The sequence below is a fragment of the Hydra viridissima genome, unplaced genomic scaffold (assembly GCF_058129835.1).
Source record: "Hydra viridissima isolate aposymbiotic clone 2 unplaced genomic scaffold, HvirCarnegie_v1 scaffold_1, whole genome shotgun sequence".
NCBI classification, from domain to species: domain Eukaryota; kingdom Metazoa; phylum Cnidaria; class Hydrozoa; order Anthoathecata; family Hydridae; genus Hydra; species Hydra viridissima.
This window is the reverse complement of record NW_028324300.1, coordinates 18999004-19021440: the sequence shown is the minus strand read 5'-3', so window position 1 is coordinate 19021440 and position 22437 is coordinate 18999004. Positions and strand designations below refer to the sequence as shown.

At 27.2% G+C, this 22437-nt stretch overlaps 2 protein-coding genes and 1 pseudogene across 3 annotated transcripts in view; all 3 read right to left on the bottom strand.

The window, feature by feature from the left end:
- LOC145191815 (uncharacterized) overlaps positions 1-4907 on the bottom strand; it is a 37162-nt gene extending 32255 nt beyond the window's left edge. Inside the window, exons 1-3 of the mRNA XM_090076280.1 lie at positions 4831-4907; positions 2549-2677; positions 744-1001 (exon numbers count right to left, since the gene is read on the bottom strand). Coding sequence (XP_089932406.1) covers positions 744-1001; positions 2549-2672 — 382 coding nt within the window. The 5' untranslated portion in view covers positions 2673-2677; positions 4831-4907. The remainder of the gene's footprint in view (positions 1-743; positions 1002-2548; positions 2678-4830) is intronic.
- A 10131-nt stretch (positions 4908-15038) lies between these two features.
- LOC149893755 (uncharacterized) lies at positions 15039-16629 on the bottom strand (annotated as a pseudogene). Its single transcript, XR_016445736.1, has 3 exons — positions 16276-16629; positions 15680-16100; positions 15039-15578 (listed from the first exon to the last, which is right to left on the bottom strand). The product of XR_016445736.1 is annotated as an uncharacterized LOC149893755 (transcript).
- A 32-nt stretch (positions 16630-16661) lies between these two features.
- Positions 16662-17414, bottom strand: LOC149893754 (uncharacterized). Its single transcript, XM_090074702.1, has 2 exons — positions 16858-17414; positions 16662-16748 (listed from the first exon to the last, which is right to left on the bottom strand). The coding sequence occupies exons 1-2, from the start codon at positions 17155-17157 to the stop codon at positions 16662-16664; spliced, it is 387 nt and encodes a 128-aa protein (XP_089930828.1). The 5' UTR covers positions 17158-17414.
- Between the last annotated feature and the right edge of the window lie 5023 nt (positions 17415-22437).

Below are 22437 nucleotides of genomic sequence, written 5' to 3'. Positions count from 1 at the left end.
GCTAAGATGGCCATTGAAATAGTGTTTTGTTATTTTAATCAAAATTTAGGTACAAAAATGAACAAAAAACCTTTTGTTCCAATAATTTTCAATATATTTGAAAAATTAGAAAACTTGTCTCGTAATATCTCGAAAAACATCAAAAAAATATTTTAAATCTCGTCAATTTCTCGTTTTTCTTGTAACATTGTCATGTTTCGAGAAGGGAAATTTTGTGGCCAATTCTCAATTGAGAATCTTGTTTCAAAACAAATTCTCGAAACTTGTGAAAATCATGATCTCGATCGAAATTATTCTAGAAACTCAGTGTCATTTTGAAATCTCGTATCGCAATGTCTTGTAACAAAAATAATTTTGAGACGCCTGAGCTTACTACAAACACAACTATTTTATATCAAAAGATTTGAATAGAATAGCTAAATAGTAATATATCTCTTGATCTTATGCTATTAAAAATAATTTAAACTACAGATTTAAAAACTAAAAGTAAAAATGAAAAAAACTACACAATGCGCTTAAACATCACAATTAACTCTCTATTGTTACTTAACATATATGGAAATTTCCCCCCCAAAAAAAAACTGTTAAGTTTATTACCTTAGAACTAAGAAAAGCTTTAATTTAATTCAGAAAATTTTCCTAGAAATATAGAAACTCTATCAAATGATTTTTTAGCAACAAATCATCATACAGATAAAATGTTGCACTCTCTAACTATAATAAGAGGAAATTTAATCTCTTACCATCCAAGGCCACACACAACAAAATATCATATCCTTTAAGAGTATAAAGACAGTTTGCAATCATTTCATTAAAGTTTAGTGGATTGATTTCATTAATCCTTTGAAGAAACATTTTCAGTTTTAATTGATTGTTGTTATTCTTGTTCTGAATTTCTTCTACAATGCTGTAAAACCCATTCAAACAAACAATATGAGCAAATCTCATCCAGTCAGATGATACTTGCTCAACCAGAATTTTTCTAACTCTTTCATCTGTATCTAGATTTAAGCCAAGAAAAAAATTTATATAATTAACATGGTTGATGCTCAAAAAAATTATTTTCTTAAAGATTATTATACAGTTTTTATTTTTTATTTTTAATTTTATTTTTTTATTCCAAAATATTTTTTTAATATTTTTAAAATTTATGCTTAAAATTTTTTTAATTATTTTTTTAAATAAAAATAAAATTATTTTTTTAAATAAAAGTCAAATTATTATATTGTTTTAGAATTAGTAGTTTTCTAAGGAAAAAAAAAATTGACAGCACAATCTTCAAAAAAAACACTTCTTAACCTCTGCTTTAAAAACTTATTTATTTTGAAAATGCCTTCTAAAATTTTAACTTCTCTAAAGCCCTTTGAAATAATGAAGCTTTTAGTATGTTATTTAAATTCATATTGACTTTTTTTTTGACTTAACTTGAGGATTTCCAAAAAAAACATGATTAAATACTGAGCCATTACAAATTGTTATATAAACATACAAAAATTGTTATTTAAACATACAAAAAGGTTTCAAATAATTAGAAAGAGGATTAAAACATTTATTTCTATAAGACAACATTTTTTTCATAAACACTTTAAAAATATCTTAAGCAATGCATTGATAAATTTTAGCATACAAAAATTTTCAATTTTTTTCACACATTTTTTCCTGATTACCATCTTATATTTTTAATGAAACTCTGACAAAAATTTATGTACATGTAGAAATAAATATAAATTATCATTACCTCTTTTTACATCTTTTTAGCTTTTACATCTAAGGAAGAACTTATAGGCAAATTTTTTATTTAATATACAGGATATACTTTATACAATGTTGATTAAGTGTTTTGCAGCATAATATTACTATTATTACAACCTTAGGAATTGATAAACTTCAATAAACTTTAGTGTCAGTATTTTGCATTGCAGCAGTAGAAATGGCCATTACAATTTATCAATACAATTTATATTTCTAAGGATTTTTGTGAAGTTATACATTAAAATATGTTTGGGTTTAAAATCTTTTCTTCCATCTACAATTTTACCACAATATACAGCATCTTTACAGCTTGGGACATGGTAGGGAAAATCAAAATAAAGGAAAACATACATACATACATACATACATACATACACACACATACATACATACATACATACATACATACATACATACATACATACATACATACATACATACATACATACATACATACATACATACATACATACATACATACATAAATACATACATAATATAGCATAAAATAGCATAAATTTCAACTCTAAATATTTTAGTCAAGACTCAAATTAAACTTATGTAACAGTGAAAATTGTTTGAAAGTTGAAAATTGAGTATTGTTTGAAGTAGTTTGAAACTTACAAATCAATTAAATAATTTTCATATACTTTTTTACAATAACAATATAATTACAATAAATACATATGGTAGAATTGAAAAAGTTGAAACATTTAGGTAAAAAGAAAAACTATAATTATTTGTGAAAACAAGATGGTAAAAGTAGAAAATCTAAAATAAATATTTTATATCATACCTTCTTGATCCGAAAAAGTTGCTGGTGCATTGTTAGTATCAGTAGCATGGTGTCGATAACTATCAGTGTCTTGGAAGTCAACAATTCTTTGATTAACAATGGTTTTACCAGGAATGTCAGCCATTAGAACTGTCAAAAGAATATTCTAAGCTTTAAAATATTTAATGTACAATAATAATAATAATAATAATAATAATAATAATAATAATAATAATAATAATAATAATAACAATAATAATAATAATAATAATAATAACAAAAATAATAATAATAGTAATAATAATAGTAATAATAATATACATAATAATTTACATAATAATATACATAATAATAATAATATACATAATAATAATAATAATAATAATAATAATAATAATAATAATAATAATAATAATAATAATAATAATAATAAAATATGAAAATTTAGTTAGTTCAAGTCTTGTCTTTGGACAAGGATAGAAATGATACTGATTTTGTTATAACTAGAGTTTACTCTGAAGAGAGAGCTTTCACCACATGAGTTTGAAATGTTGCTTTGTCTCTTTAAAAAGTAACCAATAAAAACTTATTTGTTTTAGTACTGATATAACTAAAACGATATGGTTAAAATTTATAGGTTAAAATACTACTCTATGTTTAATTAAGTTGATTGATATTTAAGTCCTTATGCTGCTAATACAGGAATTAAATATGCTGCTAATACAGGAATTAAATATGCTGCTAATACAGGAATTAAATATGTATAGTGGAAACCAAGTAAAAAGATTTTGAAAATTTTCAAAGTTTTGAAAAAGTCACCAATAAAAACTAATTTGTTTTAGTACTAACAAATTCTGATTCAATTTAAAAACTGACTTTCTTCGGATTAATTTTTTAGCTTAAAAAAGGATAGAAGTTTGAACAAGTTTAATTGATATTTTGACATCTTAGATTTAGAATAAAATTTTTGTTGACAATATCATAAAAAACCAATTTTTTTTTTTCAGATAACTTTTCTTTGAAAATAAAAGAGAGCAGAACTAATAACTAGAGCATTTTGAATACAATTTTGTGAAGAATACTTGTAATTTCTTTTTGAAGTTAATCAAAATGTTTTTCAAACAGTTTTGTTTAACTTCAATATAAATTAATGGTTAAAAAACATGAACAAGCATCCTGCCTATTAAAAGCTCTTTTATTAATAAAAAATTTTCACCAAAGTTGTTTTCTGCTTGATTTCTATTTTAAATTTCTGAACAGAATTTCAACCTATAACTTAAAAGGTTGCAAAAATAAATTCTTTTAAAGTAATAAAAGCTGAAGTAATCAGAGGGGTTTCCTTTTTATTTTATTACTTAATAAGCTTTAAGTAATAAAATAATACAAAACTTTACTTTACTTATTTGATTTAAGTGATTTAAGTTAAGCAAGTATACATCCTCACTTTAAGTGATTATCTTGATTCAAAGGTTGAAGATTAAAACACTGAACAAAAAATTGGCCTTTAAATAGTATTGTCTGTAAAATAGTTTTGGTTGAAACAGGAAATCACTGAGTCTCATCAGCATGAACTAATATGAAATAAACAGCACACAACATAAATTCTTTAAACTATATTTAAATGAAGGACTGTCAGAATTGAAAGTAAACTGCGAACGAGAAACAAATATAAGAAGAAGAGCTTGGAAGGAGAAGAGAAAGCGGCATTCATGAGTTTTGTATTTATTTGTCACAGAAATATAAAAGTATGTGTATTATGGGTGATAAAAAACTGAAAGTTTGTGGTTTCGAAGTAAGTGGAAAAAATGCAACAAATTTAAGTACTGACCTTACAACTTGTTATTCAGAATTTTATAAAGAATTTAAAATAAGTGATGATGAAAGGAGAAATAACAAATTGGCAAAGGAACAGAAACTAAGTGATTCAGCTCGTGGAGGTGCGAAAGTACATACATTACGGGAGTTTATTGACAAGAGAGCCGGTAAATGGTTTACAGATTCTGAAGAGTATATTGACCGAATTCTTGCAGTTTATGAATGGATTATTGCATCTAGCTGTCCGATGCAGTATGTGAATATTCCTGAATTTAAAAATATGCTATCTGCCAGTGATAAGAAATTCTTAATTCCAGTAAAGCAGCATTAATGCTATTTGATTGTGTGTAAAAACTGTAAAAACATTAAGCAACAGATATTAACAAACACAAAATAACAATGCAACAAGTGATTTAACTAGACAATACGATTAAAAAAGTACTGTATAACACGAGAAAATTTAAAGAAAAACTTGAAATCTTCTTTACAATTGGGGTAAGCTAATTTGTTTAACTTTTTTTTCCTGCTTAATTTAGTACAGCCACACTGAGCAAGCCGCTTTAAGGTTCTTCACGGAAGCAAAAGTTGATTTTTCGATAAGAAAAAAAGTTTTCGAAACTCTATTTTTGTTTCGGTAAGTTCGAAATAATTTCAAACTAATTAATTTTGCATCGAAACGATTTTTTCATTTCGAAATTGTCAAATTTGTTTCGAAATATTTTTGCGATTTCGAAATTCTAAAAATATTACCGAAACGATTTTTTACCTTCGAAATTCTAAAATTTGCTTCGAAATGTTTTTGCGATTTCGAAATTCTGAAAATAATACCGAAACGATTTTTTACCTTCGAAATTCTAAAATTTGCTTCGAAATGTTTTTGCGATTTCGAAATTCTGAAAATAATACCGAAACGATTTTTTACCTTCGAAATTCTAAAATTTGCTTCGAAATGTTTTTGCGATTTCGAAATTCTGAAAATAATACCGAAACGATTTTTTACCTTCGAAATTCTAAAATTTGCTTCGAAATATTTTTGCAGGGATTAGAACCCCAAAGGTTCTTTTACAGGGATTAAAACGCTCAGGATAAGATAGGGGTTTGATATTTTGTGACATTTTGCGGAAAAGGGAGAAGGGGGATCTGAAAAGTTTTTTGCGTGACATAATTTGCGAATGACCACTTACCTCTACACGGTGAAATGTTTCATATAAAATATTAGCCCTCTCAAAGTGAATAAAACCTACCTATAGCAAAAGCTACTAAAGTGTTTTTGTTTACAATTTAAATTGTAAATTTTGAACGTAGAATTTTTAAAATTTTTACTATTCAAATTTTTACTTATTAATTATTGAATGAAGATGCTTAAAAGCATCTTCATTCAATAATTAATATGATGGAGGGAGATGCTATATTTTAATTTTCAATTTAATATGAAAGGAAAGGGAGTAAATATTTTATTCCGGCTCTGAAAAAACTACATTCTATTCAACAGTCATATTTGCTTTTGTTAACAAAATAAAATTAAAAAGATTTATAATGTTCAATCAAATAAAAAGATATTAGAAATACATGTATAAGTACTACTATTTAACTAAATCGACTTTTAGTCGATTAGTAGAAAATCCAAAGTCGATTACATCGACTCTTAGATTTTTCAAAGTCGACTAATTTCGACTTTTAGTCGATTTAGTCTTAGTCGATAACAACACCAGTTTAAACACTTTAATTTTAAATTTGCATAACGTAAGTTTAAACTTTAGATTTAGAATTTTTATAGAACTTTATAGAACTTTATAAAATTTTATAGAATTTACATAAAAGTTCGTGCGCTTTTCCTAAATGATATAATTTAAAAGTTATAATATGCAATTCCTTTAAGGCCTGTAACGCACGTATATGAAACCATTGTTGCAATGTAAACGGCTAATTACTCTCTTGGGATTATTTAGATGAGATTTACAGCGATTTCAAACAGTTATATTTATACCTTAGCAATCTTTTTGTTACATAACTAAAAATTTTAGTTCGAGTTGTTGAGGCAAAATCAAGTTATTAGGTTTTAAAGATTTACTAAAAACACGTGTTTTACAACACATTTTTGGCCATTATGGATAGTAAAATTAAAAAAAAAAATTAGCTGTTTTTTATTTCATTTTAATATAAATTTATTCTCATCAAAAAAAAAAAAAATCATAATTTTGATTACTAAAAAAAACAACTTGTTTTCAGTTGTGTGCCACCTTAAATTTACCAAGATAGTATTATTTTGCCATATATATATATATATATATATATATATGTATAATATATCTATATATATCTATATATATTATTCATATATATGTATATATGGCAAATTATTATATATATATATAATATATATATATATATATACATACATACATACATACATATATATATATATATATATATATATATATATATATATATATATATATATATATATATAATAATAATAATAATAATAAAAGGTATACTTGCCGAAAAACCCCGTGGTAAATTATTTAGGCACCCGGTTATTTTAATATTATTATGCAAATAAAATATAAGGTATTAAAATTACTTTTTGGAATAAATTTAACTTTCCAAAATTCTTTTTTTTTCTTCTTGTAATTAATTTCACTTTTCGAAATTCTTTTTTTTCTTTGGAAAATAATTTCACATTTCGAAATTTTGTTTTTTCTTTCGAAATTAAAATCAGTTTTCGAAATACACTTTTTTTTTTCGAAGTTAATTTCACATTTCGAAATTCTGTTTTTTCTTTCGAAATTAATTTTACTTTTCGAAATACACTTTTTTTTTTCGAAGTTAATTTCACATTTCGAAATTCTGTTTTTTCTTTCGAAATTAATTTCACTTTTCGAAGTACATTTTTTTATTTCGAAATTAATTTCACATTTCGAAATTCCTTTTTTATTTTCGAAATTAGTTTGGCTAGTTCAATTATTTTCATAAGTTTTTATAGATTTCGAAAAGAAAGAAGTATTTCGGTACCGTTTTAATCGAAAATTTTCGAAATTTGCAATTTCGATAATGAACCCTAAGCCGCTTGATAAAAAGTTTGAAGATGGCGCTTGTAAAAGAAAAACTACAACATGTAAGAAGGGTAACTTTATGTATAGACTGCTGGTCAAAAAAGAGACTAAGCTGAACTCTGAAAATTACCACTGCCTAATTAAAAAGTGAACGATAGTCTTTATACCGGCATAACAAAAATAAGATATTTCAAATTCCTTAATTAATTCCTTTGCTTTTTCTTGCGCTTTAATGTCTCTTGTTTTTATTTACACTTCCGTAGTTTTATATTTATTTATCATATAATTACCGAAACAAAATCCCATAATTACAGATAAAAGTCCCTTATCTTCATTTGTCCATACTAATTTTACACCGATATATAAAGCTAAAAATAAATAGGTAACGAGCAGTCGAACAAGTAATGAGAACTTTTACTTGTTCTCCCATAAACTGACTTTGCCAATTCTTTCTATCGAGGTATTATTTAACTTAATTTCTAAGGTAAAAATTTTATTTTGTCTTTCTGCTAACAATTCTTTGTATTGGCTGACTTCATTTTGTAGGTTACGAACTTTTAGTCGTTCTGATTTTAATTCGCTATCGTAAAAAAAAGTTGCTTTTTTTTTCGTTTTCTGTCACTAATCCCTTCTCTTTATTAACTTCACTTTGTTCATTTTGTAAAAAGACGTTTAATCAGTTAGCTTCAGCTCGACCTACATCTATTGCTTCTCGACGTATATCTAATTCATGCTGCATGTGAACAAATTGAATTTAAACAACCATCTAAATTTTGTTAAAATCCAACTTGCTGTTTTTCTTTATTATTATCATTATTATTATTATTATTATTATTATTATTATTATTATTATTATTATTATTATTATTATTATTATTATTATTATTATTATTATTATTATTATTATTATTATTATTACTATTATTATTATTATTATTATTATTATTATTATTATTATTATTATTATTATTATTATTATTATTATTATTATTATTATTATTATTATTATTATTATTATTATTATTATTAAGAACATTTAACTTCTCTTGCTGCTCGGCAATAAAAATTTCAAGTTTCCTTTTTTTCCTCTTTCTGTGACCGAAATAAACCGACAAGACCGTCAATTGGTTCTTACCTCCATGCCATCCAATAAAAGTTTCACTGAATATAATGAAATTTCACTGAATATAATATAACGGGTCTAAGACTTTCTACTTTTTTTTTTTTTTAACTAAAAGTTAAATCTTTTACAACTATTTTTTTATTGATTAAAATATTTTTCATTAAAACTGACTCACTCCACTTGCTCTTAACGTAGGGGATAAATAAAATAAATTTCTATAAGGTGTTACCAAAGGAAGTAGCACTTCAGTTTTTTTACCTGCTTTCTCTATTTTTTCTTCCTTGACGTCTCCCATGATAGAGAATAAATCCATACCCGTACTAACAGCAGGTGATGTCATTGTTTGCTATATATTATGACTGTATCTGTTATAACGACCAAAGATAAAATCTCCGTGTAATCCAAGCCCCCTCCGTTTAAAATAGAAGCCTTTATTACACTATCATCAATCTCCGGTATTTCCTCTCCATTTTACATTTTATTGGCGGTTATCGATAAATATCCACCTATAGCGCTAAGAAGTAGCATGGCAGATAATGCCTTAGTGCTAACTTTGTAATCCTTTACTGGTCTCATTAAATAGAATTTCGGATATTGCTTGAATCGCATTAACATTCGTGCTGCTTCACCAAGAGGAGCACTTGCTCTTGTTTCTCCCCTTGTTACAACGTAACGCTCTAAGGCATTTGCCGTAAAACTCTATCTTTCAAATAACTTTGTTGCCGTCTCATTAATTTGACGTGTTTTCCATTAAGGCGGAACTATATACTCTTTCCCGTCATCGGCTTTCTTTATAAAGCTTTTTATTATCTGCCAATCTTGTTCGTTAATCCCGTAACGTTTTAGATTATTTTTCAGTTCTATCAGAGCTTTCTTACAGGAGTTCTTTGAGTAATGTGCTACGTGATTTGATAAAACAAAACCGAATGCAGACTTAAAACTATTATCCCACCACTCCATTAAATTTAATTTAAAATAATAGTTAGCAGCAACGCTCATAAAACCTGATTGTCGGCATTAAAATTTGAGTAACTAAGCTCCATTAAATTTTCAGTACCGATTGACAGTAATCTTGCAAATTCTTTCTTTTCTTCGCTATTAAATTAATTTGCTACTGTTTTCAATAAATTAGCCTGTGCTTTTATATAATGTATGTATTTGCTTCGTTACAAACAATGCTGTATCCGGAATCAATGATGTTACCTTACCAACATTTGCCATGGTTATTAATATAAAATCTAATTCTTTTTAGATAATGTTATCCTCAATAGCCGCTAATTCCTGTAAGGAGAGTGCAAATTCATTCTTTAATTTATTTAAAAACCGATTAGATTCACTACCCGTGGATTCAATTAAATCTATGTTATGTTCTAAGTTTTCAAAATTCCTTGCTGTTGAGTGGGCTAAAATATGAGTGCCATATCTATTATAATATTTAAACCAACTCTCAGCCGATTTAAAATGCAGTTTTCTTAGATATGAGAATTTATCTGCAATATTGACATGATGCTTATAATAAGGCATGTACTCATTATTTTGATATAAATAGTTACCTATTACAAGATTCATCCAGATTGCTTCAAATCGAAGTCGGCATCGCATTTCTTTAGATCAAGTAAACGCTGTAAGCTTTAAAACGCTGAGCTATAAAAATATATATAAAAGATATAAAAAATCCTCAAAAATTTATCTTTTTTATTTTAAAACTATCATGAGATTGACAGGTAATATAACCTTATATATCCACCGGCATTGTTAATGCGCATAATAATTTGCTGTTGCCATTTATAAACAGTAAAGCCTATATCCTTTGATATCTTTGATCCGGTAGGAGATTTATTGGTGCTGAAATAGAGTTCAAAATCCTGTCGCTCAACTTATTTAGTGTTGTGACTTTTGTTAGGTCACGTGGTGACAATGCGATTTAGTATATAACTAGTTTAATTGTTCTCATGCGCTCTCTTGTGTTTTCCTTATCTTCTTCAAGTAACTAGCATATATATATATTAATACAGCTTATAACTGTATTTATTTGAGCATATACAAATACAATAATAGGAATGAGCAAAATTCCATAATTCCTTGACAATATCTTTTTTAAAGTTTGGATTTTTAAAAATGCTAAGTAAACCTAGCTTGATCAATAAGTCCGTTACCAAGCTCCCTTGATACAACAAAACCTCTCATGTCTGTTTCTTTTAATAATTCTATAAAACCACCTTTTACTCCTATTTCATTTGTGCGTGTTGATATAATCCCCTTGAAATTGTTTAATTTTATCAAATCCATTAACTTATCACAATAAGAAAGTATGTTTTCATCTCTTCCTTTGATAGATGCTTTTTGTAAAAATTGTTCTTATTTCTTTTTATGCTTTTCATCAGGGAAAATTTTTGCTGATACCTCTAACTCTGATATTTGTTTTTTTAACTATAAAGGTTGCTGTTCTATTTATCCTTGGTCATACATTGATTTAGCACCTTTAGGATAATTGATTTCTAGCAATAGCAAGATTGGTTTGGTCAAAGTAACCGTTTATCTCTTGTTGTTCATAATTTTGTTTATTACTAATGTCTTTATTTACCCTGTTTAAACGTTCAGTTATTTCTTTGAATTCTACAATATCTTCTAATTGTTTATAAATTCCCCTCAACGTATCCTTGTGATTATTTAATACCAATAAAATCGCTTTAGACATACATTGGTCATACATTGATTTAGCACCTTTAGATCATCCAAATCAGTATATCTATGGCTTTCTAATTGATTTCTAACAATAGCAAGGTTGGTTTAGTCAAAGGCGTAACCGTTTATCTCTTGTTGTTCATATTTTAGTTTATTAATAATGTCTTCATTTGCCCTGTTTCCACGTTCCGTTATTTCTTTTTGAATTCTGTAATATCTTCTAATTTTTTATAAATTCCCCTCAACGTATCCTTGTGATTATCTAATACCAATAAAATCGCTTTGGACAAAACAGTTACATCTCCGCCGGTTGCAAATCCTTTATGGAACATATCTTCCAAAGAAGCTATCTTATCCTCAACCCAAAAAACTCCGGAAAATGAATGCCTTCATTCCTGATACTTTCACGGATAAAGTTCAATATATCAAACAGCTTTGTAACGGCTTTTAAAGTAGCAGGGGCGGTTTCAAGTGCTAGCTCATCGACTAGATGCTTAAACTGTTAAAAACAAGTACAGAATTACCCGTAGCATATTCTTCCTTTAATTAATTCTTTAATACTTGAATTTACCTTAAACAAACTTTCTGCTACCAATATGAGCAGTTCTTGTGCCGTGACCGATTAGAGGCAAACCAGCGGAAAATATACTCGTTTCTGAAATGTTTTTTAAAGAGTTGCTGGTACCGTATTTTCTTTGTTCTAAATCCATTTGTCTTGAAATTAACGGCTCTAATGCTGCTTTTCCTATGTCGCCACCAATAGCATATTTTTCATGTTAGTCTTTGCGGGGTTAGTCGCCCACTATGCTCCTTAAAATACGCTTCCTGCAGGTATGAAACCGGTTGCAACGTTAATAGCTAGATTAACGGGAGCAACAATACTTCCTAATATGCTACCTGCTAGTTATCCCGTTTTATCAAGAAAATCACCTTTGCCGCTAGCTATTATGTGGTTGTCAATAACAACTTTCCTTCTTTTTTTCAGTTATTCTCACAACTGTTTCTAGAGTAATATTAGGATTATACGCAATACCTGAATCTCCATGATGATTTTGTATATTTCTTATTTTTAGGATCTGCATTACACATTTTCTGTAAATATAACATATCAGGATCAAATCCATGGAAGTTTGCTATATCAATTAAAGAATTTAAATCAGGTGTATTAAGCCATGAATTTCTTGCAACAACTTTTAAAGTAGTTATTCTTGAGACTTCAAAATTATCATTGAGAACGGCATGTTCTTCTATGCTAGATTTTTTTTATTAAGAGTTTTGGACACTGTTGTCAAAGCGTCATCAAAATATGCATCTCTATTTTACTCAAGCCCTCAAACCTATTATTAAAATCTCCATCTTCTAGCGAAGGTGGCTATGCACACCCAATGACCTATTTTCAATCTGATTAAGTCACACGGCAATAGTTTTTGTTTTTATGTTCTATCAACCAAATATCAAATTTGTTCAAAATGTTCTTTTTCAGATACTATGAATTCCGTTTTATTTTTTTCCAGTGCAACTGTGCAGAAGAAATAAGGAAGATGGAAAATTTTTTTAAGTTTTTGATTTATGCAATTACGTCACCTTAAACGTAGTTTGTTCGAAAGTTATGACATAAAACATCAAGTGTACAACTTCTAAGTTTATAACTGTAATACGAAGTTTACAAAAGCAATCTCACTTGAATAAGATTAAATAAACTTAAAAAAAAAACATTTCTATTCGTTTATAATTTAAAAAATGACAGCACAGTTGATCAAAAAAATTTCCAACCCAAAACCTTAAAATATATTTTGGATCTTTTTCTAGTGCGAATAGCTCGTCTCGGAAAACTTTTAAGGTATAAAACCCCTTAAAAAATTTTTTAATTAAAATAACTCTTTTAACAATGAACCAACTATATATTGAGAAAGGACTAGGTCACAACATTTGAAAAAATCATATGTCAAGGTTACCAATTAAATTGGTCAGCATTGAAAAATGTTTGTACTACCCCGGTCATACTTTCAGTAACCGAAAGCATTTAGGGTAAATTTTGGCAAATGGTTAACAACATGTTATTTACAAACTTAACTAAAACTATTTAAAAAAAAAAAAAAGAATTTGACTTTTACTGAAATTTTCAAAATGGTGCATTAAAAAAACAGAATTTTTTAAGATCAAGCTTGTGTAAATAAAAAATCTTTTACAATATTATAAAAATTTTATTTCCAATTTTAAAACTAGATGTAATAAACGTTTGCTGAAAGTTTCATGCAAATTGAACATTAATGATATAGGATGGCTGGGTGGTCAAAAATATACATATTGTTTACTTTTTTGGTCGTTATTTGCATTTTCTTTTTTTTTTTTTGCATCCACCAATAACTTTTCATTTTTAGATATTGTCCAATTTTGATATTCTGCAAAAATTAGAAGCTTTTTGTTCATGATTGAGCAGCCTTAAAGAGTATATATTCCAGGAATCATATTCATTTTTTAAAATGGAAAGCCAGTGCCTGGTTTGTAGGTAGAAGTTTTATTAGCTTTGTCCTGTTTATAACAACACCAGCTATTGATAGCATCAGGGCAATCATCATGCCAGTTATTTTCAGCTGACGAGGCTACATGAAACAATTTTGCAAATACGGCCTTTTTCATACCTTCAAACTGTGATCACATGCACGTATTGAATAAATAATTCTATTATTTACATCAAAATTTTTCTTCCAGAGAATGTCTTTGAGGTATAGAATTAAGTTTTTTCGTTACAGTTAAGATACCAAATGTATAACATTGATCTGAATCCTTTTTTCTTAGAAAAAGATTCTGAAAGATTTAACCAGATAGTACACGTTTTTTACAACAATTGATAAACCACACTATAAAAAAATTTCCATGTCAACAATCCGATAACCAATAAATTTTTTCTCATTTTTCTAGGGTATCTCTTTTTTTTCAATTTTTTTTGAGGATAAATTAAACAAAGTGTTAGAAGATTATCATTTTCAGTACTAATAAAAGAAGCTAAAATAATAGGTTTTCTAATTCGAATTTCATGTTCAGCGATAAACGTGCCAGAAATGCATAAAAAAAAAAGGAACTTTAGAGAGTTTTGAGGGTTCTTATACCTTAATAAACCATAATCATGTAAATCTTTTTTGAAAATAAACGTCTTTTGAAGCACGGAGCAAGTGTGACATCATTATAAGTATTTTGTAACATAGATTAAAAACTGAACCAATTTTCATGAAAGAATTTTGCATTTTGTATTAATTTAAATATTAGAGCGTTGCTACACTAGATATTTAATAAGTATTTTGCAGAATATTGAAAAACTGGAATTCACCATGATTCACACAAATACAAGAATCCATGGCTTTGTTACGTCTTTTTATTAATGTTATAAATTTTTTAACATTAAAAAAAGATGCAACAAAATTTAAGCTAAAAAAGGGCACAATTGAGTAACTGCAATTAGAGTTGCAAAAAAAACATTTTACGATTAAAATTTTACGATTAAAGGAGACGTAGTTCTAGGAAGGGGGCAGCTAGGGGTCGGGGCAGGGTTGGTTTAGCTCCAATTACCCTAATTTTTTGCAAGTCATCCTCATTCGACACCAGTATCAACATACTAGAAATTTGAGTATGCCCCATGCATCTTAGTTAGAGTTGCAAAAAAACCCGTTTTTTTTTGTGTTTTTTTTGTTTTTTATAGTTTTTTTTGTTTTTTTAGATTAAAAAAAATTATTTACTTTTATTTAATTTCTATTTTTATTATAAATGTAATACAATATATAATAGTAACATGATATATGATAAATATATAGTACATCACTTGAAAAATTTATTTTTAGTTAACAAAAGACTCTGTATTCTGGCTTTCTTGTTCATTAAGGTCTTCTATTGTAAAGTCAAATCCGTATTCTTCAGAGTCACTTGATACCTCTGACTCTAAACTCTGTGAAGTACCATTGTCCAGAAAAAATTCTTGGCTTTGACTTGTTGATGATTCTGCATTACAATTTAGATTTTTGAGTTGTAAATTATGTGATATAAATACTAATTTTGAAGCTCTGTCATTTGTTAATCTATTCCGTTTTTGATTGTGGATCCAAGATTGTCTACAAAATGATCTTTAGACTGCAGCACTTGTTGGTGGAAGTAATAAAATTTTACTTGCAATATTTGATAGTATTGGAGCACAAGAACAACATATTCCCTTCCACCAACTTACAGGAGATGAATGTTTTACTGAAGCCCATATAAAAAGTTTTGCAAAAAGTCCTTCGTTTGATCTATAATCAGCTATCTCACCCAAAATTTTGTCATCACATTCTTTAATAGAAGAATCCATTTTTCCTAATTTATGTAGCGTTTCAATGGCATCAATCTAAAGAAGATGTTTTAAATAAGGCATCTTAATTCATTTTAAAAATAATTTCCTTTTTTTTCAATTAATTTAAATGAGGATTAAATTCTGAAAATACTCACCATTTCATCTCCAGAGATATGACATCTTTTATAACGTGGATCCACTAAATTTGCAGCAAGATGAATGTTTCGAATGTGAAATTTCCTTCTTTTGGCAATTATTTCCATCATAGCATTTGCCTCGCTTTTTAGAATTGGACTGCAAAGGATATTGATATTGTCCTGAAAAGACTTTTCTATATCTGAAAATGTTTTTGCAACAATGGAGAGACTTATTTTATCTCCTTCAACTGCTGCAATGGCTATGGCTATTGGTTTTAATAACTTGATAAACCCATCCACTTTATCCCAGAACACTTCTGACAACAATAGGTTTTGAATAGGCTTAGAAAGAGATTTTGCTTCATCGTCAATAGCTAATCCCCGTAGTGCTAATCTGTTGTTATGAAGACTTTCCATACAATGTATAATTGAAGCCCATCTGAAGAATATATTTATTTATAATTAAATATTTATTTGCCTAATGTTATTTCCATACTAAGTATTATGATTTATAATGTAATATAAATTTTTTAAAAATTTATAATAATACTTTTTATGTTTTATTTTTTATGTTTTTATGTTTAATTTTATTATAAAATTAATTTTTAGTAAACCTAGTTGTTACTGGAAGCTTTAGTGATTGTTGAATGATTTGTCCTGATTTCTGCTGATGTTGTTTTAACAAAGCTGATAAAATTTGAGAGTTCTTTATCCCTTTTACCACCATTGTGCAATTTCTTTGGGAATCTGCTATTGATTTCAAGTTACTCGCATCAGTAAAAATTAAATTTAAGGTATGTGCCAGGCATCCATAAGGATATATGTGAGGAAATTCAGTAACTATTAGTTGCCATGCTTTTTTCATATTGGCTGCATTATCAGTACAAACACCAAGAACTTTCATAGGTCCAACATCGCATATTATTTTTTTAACTATATTTGCCATATATTCGCCAGTATGACTTTCTGCGCCTAAAATAAAGAGTTATACGTTTAATAATTATAATAAACTATAAAAATTTAAAAAAACTCTTAATGAGCACCCAGTACCATAGAGAGCGCGTGCTAAATCCATTTGCGATTCATCCTGTAAAAACATGAAATTTACAAAAATTGTTATTACAAAAATTACTTATGTACTAAATAAAGTTTGCTAAATATTTGAAAGTATTAAATATTCTAAATATAATTCTTACTATTTGTTCATTAGTCATTTTGTCCGAGAAAATGTAGGATGCAATTTTATTTTTCTGAGGTGTGAATGGAACTCTTGTTGAAGAATGCAATCGTTTCAAGGGAGGCTTATCTGAATTGGTTTTATTTGGCTTACAGTCTCCAAACTTAGGGGTTGTAGACCTACTTTGGTTTCCACAACAGCTTGGGGTTCGAAAGAAGGACTCAATTGGAATTTGCAATATAGCAGATGATAAACATATTTTTTCCTTTTTTTCCATACATTGAATAGGTAAGTTTTCAGGAATATCTTCTTCCATCATTAGTTCAGTTTAAACTTTCTTTTGTTTAAAAGGCATATCGTTCAAATATTTGTTTTTTATTTGATCTCCACATTTCATACATTTTGCAATGTGCTCGGTCATTCGAGTGCCATTTTTTGATAGCTTTAAGCTGCAAAATTTGCATATAACTTGTTGAATTTTAGAACCTCCAGATTCTAAAGGTGCCTCATTGAACAATGTAGCTACAAAACATTTCTTTCTGCCTGGCATTTTTTTTTTTAGATTTCTTTTTTTTTTTTAAAAAAATATAAACAATATTTTTAAAATTGTTTAATATTAAGTTTTTTTCATTAGTTATACAAACTTAGTTATTGTGTTATTTTTATTTACTTGAATACTTTTTGAATAAATAAAATTTTAGCTTTCTAATTGCAATTTGAATAAACATTTGAAAAAAAAGATTTAAATTTTATAAACTCAAATGAATCCAAGATAAAAAAACTTATAAAAAACAAAATTAAATCTTCAAAATAAACCAAACTATTTCAATTTTAAATTCCAATAATTAAAACTAGTTAAAATTTCAATTTTAAACTCTGTTTAAAATTGAAATATATAAAATAAAGAAATAAACTATTAAAATTTTACAAAAGTAATAAACAAAAGTAAATAAAACATTAAAGTAAATTTTATATAACTGTTGGTTCATTTTTGTATTTTGCAATGCAGTGATATTTCATTCATTTTTATGAATGAAATAACACTGCTGAAATAACATTTTTATTTCATTCATTCAGTAGTGTTATACTAACAATTAACTAGTAGCTACAAGTATAGTTTTTTTGAGATATATTAAAAAAATTACTTAATTTTTTTTTTAATATTTAATACTGTTTTTTTTTTAAATATGCATTTTATTTAATAGAAAACATTCATATTTTGAAGGTTTAATGCCTCTGAAACTGTTTCAAGTATTATTAATATCTTAAATTTAATAAATACTAAAAAAATAAAAAATAAAAAAAACTATAAAAAACAGTTTTTAAGAAGAAAAAAACCGTTTTTTTTGGGTTGCAACTCTATAAATTTGTAAGAAATATTATATAGGGTAAAATACATTACATTTAACAAAAAACATGTATATTTTGAAGGTTTACTGACACTGTAGCATTTTCAAGGATAATTGATATATAAAATTTAATGGACACCTAAAAAAAACCAAAAAAAACCATTAGAAACATGTTTTTAGGACAGGCCTGTTTTTTTTGCAAAAAAAACGTGTTTTTTATAAAAAAAACGCGCATGTTTTTTTTGAGTTGCAACTCTAACTGCAATATTCAGTCTCCATCAGAAAGTTAACAATAAAAATCTTTTTTCTTACAGCTGCTAAAAAAAAAAGAAAAACTTGAGCATCATGTAATAAGTTCCACAAAAGTTGAGTTTTTTAATAAGTTCGGAGAATTGAGTGCAGAGGATTGAACTGATTTCTATAAATATTGCTGAACTATTTACAGATATCATTTCAATCCACTGAAGTTATTTCTTCAGAGACAAATGACCCAAGTCAATTTAGTTTTGTACAGTGTTGTCAAGGAATTACTAGTAAACTTGATGAGAGCCTCATTAGCTTTGTTAAAGCACTGTCGTTTAAAAGATAATATTAAATTAAGCAATGAGCTTCATTAGAATACGGGCATTAATCAACTTCATTTTTTCTCTAAAGTTTATTTTAATCGCTATGGAAACGGCAAGTGTTTATTGATCAAATTTATATGAATATTGAAATCAGTGAACATAAATGATAAAAATGTCAATAAAAACAATTGGGGTTGAAAAAAATTTGATCAGAAAACAAGCAAAATATTTTTGAAACACAAACTGATAATCTTCAGTAAGATTCAAATTTTTTTACAAAATAGACATGAAAACTGGTAATTCTCCTTCGAAAGAAAAAATGCTTATTGATCAAAGCAATTAAAAAATTCTCTGGAATTGAGTTTTTCGACTTTCAGAGATTCTTTTTAAATTTATTGACATCAAAGCTTTCCATTTTAAAAAATGATCGAATCTCATCATCATCATCATCATCATCATCATCATCATCATCATCATCATCATCATCATCATCATCATCATCATCATCATCATCATCATCATCATCATCATCATCATCATCATCATCATCATCATTATCATCATCATCACCATCATCATCACCATCATCATCACCATCATCATCACCATCATCATCACCATCATCATCACCATCATCATCAGATTGATCTAAGAGAAAATTTGATACTTATTTTTTCTACAACATTTGGACAAAATTTTTATAACAATATTTTATTTGAGCTTTTTTTTGAAAATTATGTAACAGGCAGTAAAATTAGCCTAATTTCATTCCGGATTTATGTTTTCAGCAGTCACATACCTCTATGACCCTATCTGACCCTATCTTTGAATAGCATTTCTATCTCAATGATGAAAGGTATTAAAAACCGAGTGAATGGTAGTCCTTGTTATAAATTTAATTTGAGGCCCTTATAAACTTTAAAATTAATCACAATTCATCGTGTTTCATCTTTGCAAATATCACCAATTTCTGAAAACGAAGAAAAAAATTTAAAACCAAAAGTGTCACCCTAATACTATAAAAAAGCCCTCGTTTTTATGGTCTTTTCATGTTTTAAGAAAACAAGGTTTTTTAAAATCTGACTTAAATTTACATTTTTCTACTTTTTTTGATGAAATTTCTTTGATTTAAATCATTTTCAATAAAATGTTAAAGATTAAACATTTTCATGTAGATAACTCTTCGATTCATCTTCAGGAACATTTTTTATGTCATCCTTGTCATTATAAATATTTGTCGTTTTAACTCAGAGTAGCGATTCTATACAAGTAAGAAATACAGCAGACTTAATCATCTATTTTCAAAGCGTAAGCGAGTGTTTTTCTCAATAATTGATACTTGTTTAGCTGCAGCGATTGTATTTTTATTACTTTAAAGTTATTTATTGTAAATAAATTATATCATTTCTATAATTTTAAAATAGGCTCTCACTGTTTTACTAAGTGATAGAAGTGCTTCAGTGATCTTTTCTTCTCCAACTCATAATTGTGAATGAAATAGTAAACTAGATCTAAGAAAAGTTCGGGAAAAAATTAAAAATTAGAAATGTAAAGCTACGGTTTCATATATTTTACTCGAAAATATTCTCCGTTCGTTATTTTATTAGACACAAGTGTAATAGAATGCTTTAGTACATTGTCACCGGTCTTCCTAAGCATAGAAATGCGACATTTTTACTTTTGAGTTGCGTTTAATTGAGTTTGAGGATAATTTCTATAAATTGATATTTTGAGCTTCATATGAAATAACTTTCAATGAGTAGTTACAAGATATTTTTTGATCGAACGTACGTTTGGAGTGGTAGATAAGAATCTTATCGATTTTTCTCAAAATCGTACGCCTTTTTACTTTAGAAAAGGTACGGCAAATGTCGTGTGGAAAAAGAGAGATGTTATAACAAAATATTATCAGTGAATCAAATAAAAACGGTAGTGACAAAAAAAGGTCTATAGTTTTATCTTAATACTGAAAACTATTTAAAGACATTGGATGTATCATGATTAACCGCACATGCTCTGAAAATGTTGATATTTTGATAAAATTACGTTTTAATGAAAAGCATGGCTTTTATATTAAATGAGACGTTGAGAGCTAGATTGGTGTTGAGGGGCGGCTAGTTGGAAGTAATTCTGAGCAAACACCAAAAGAAGTTTTGAACTGAACTTATAAATTAAATGATTTCATGTTGATAAATACTTTTATACTAATAAATACTACTATCCAATAAATAGTACACTTTTTGAGTAGTAGAGGAGATAAGCTACATAAAATGTAATTGAGAAAGTCTGAGGGTTAGACAACTCTCGTTCTTAACGCCTCAAAAATCCTTTAAAACCGCAACTAAGGAAAAATACAACAAAGTGCTGAAAAAGTATTTATGAGAAAAAAAAAACAACAGGCTTTAGAAGATGAGTTTTAAATAATGCATGGAATCGGCGCTCTGTTATTGAGCTATCAATTTTGAGAAACTGAATTGGAGTTGCACCAATATCTCCTTCCATGCAACAGATTGAATTTAGCAAATAAATATGAAGGTGTAACTATAATAACCTATTGTCATTTTTTTCAAAATGTTAACATAAAGTGTAAACACTATATTTCTATAATGCTCTATATCTTTGCGTATGCATTTAAAATTATTCTTTAGGCCGAATTTCGATAAATTAAAATATTTATGAAGTGAAACTAAAGTTTAATCCACTTTGAAAAAATCTGCTTGATCTAAAAAATATTTTTTAAAAATGAAAATCAAAAATGACAAGATATAATTTAAAAATGTATAGAGTTGGCTATTCAATGAATAGAAACTAACTGTTCAAACACCAAAAACTGCAAAAATGAAAACCTTGTTATTTAAAAACCAAGAACTACAATAATTAACACCTAGTTGCTTGAAAAACCAAAAACTGTAAATTTCAAAACCTAGTTTGCTTAAAAAACCAAATATTGGCTCTTTTAATATTATAAACTGGCTGTTCAAATTTTAGAAAAAGCTTTATAGGTACGACATCATCATCATCATCATCATCATCATCATCATCATCATCATCATCATCATCATCATCATCATCATCATCATCATCATCATCATCATCATCATCATCATCATCATCATCATCATCATCATCATCATCATCATCATCATCATCATCATCATCATCATCATCATCATCATCATCATCATCATCATCATCATCATCATCATCATCATCATCATCATCATCATCATCATCATCATCATCATCATCATCATCATCATCATCATCATCATCATCATCATCATCATCATCATCATCATCATCATCATCATCATCATCATCATCATCATCATCATCATCATCATCATCATCATCATCATCATCATCATCATCATCATCATCATCATCATCATCATCATCATCATCATCATCATCATCATCATCATCATCATCATCATCATCATCATCATCATCATCATCATCATCATCATCATCATCATCATCATCATCATCATCATCATCATCATCATCATCATCATCATCATCATCATCATCATCATCATTTTAACTATTATTACAATTTTTATTATTATTACAATTTTTATCATTATTATTATTATTATTATTATTATTATTATTACTACTATCATTATTATCATTATTATTATTATTAATATTATTATTATCATTATTAATATTATTATT

Bases quoted from the DNA above. Each gene is read 5' to 3' on its own strand.
- LOC149893754 (XM_090074702.1), bottom strand. From the start codon at position 17,157: ATGATGGAAGAAGATATTCCTGAAAACTTACCTATTCAATGTATGGAA. The intron at 16,749-16,857 runs GTAAGAATTATA...ATGTTTTTACAG, and splicing joins AAATGACTAATGAACAAATA to GATGAATCGCAAATGGATTT.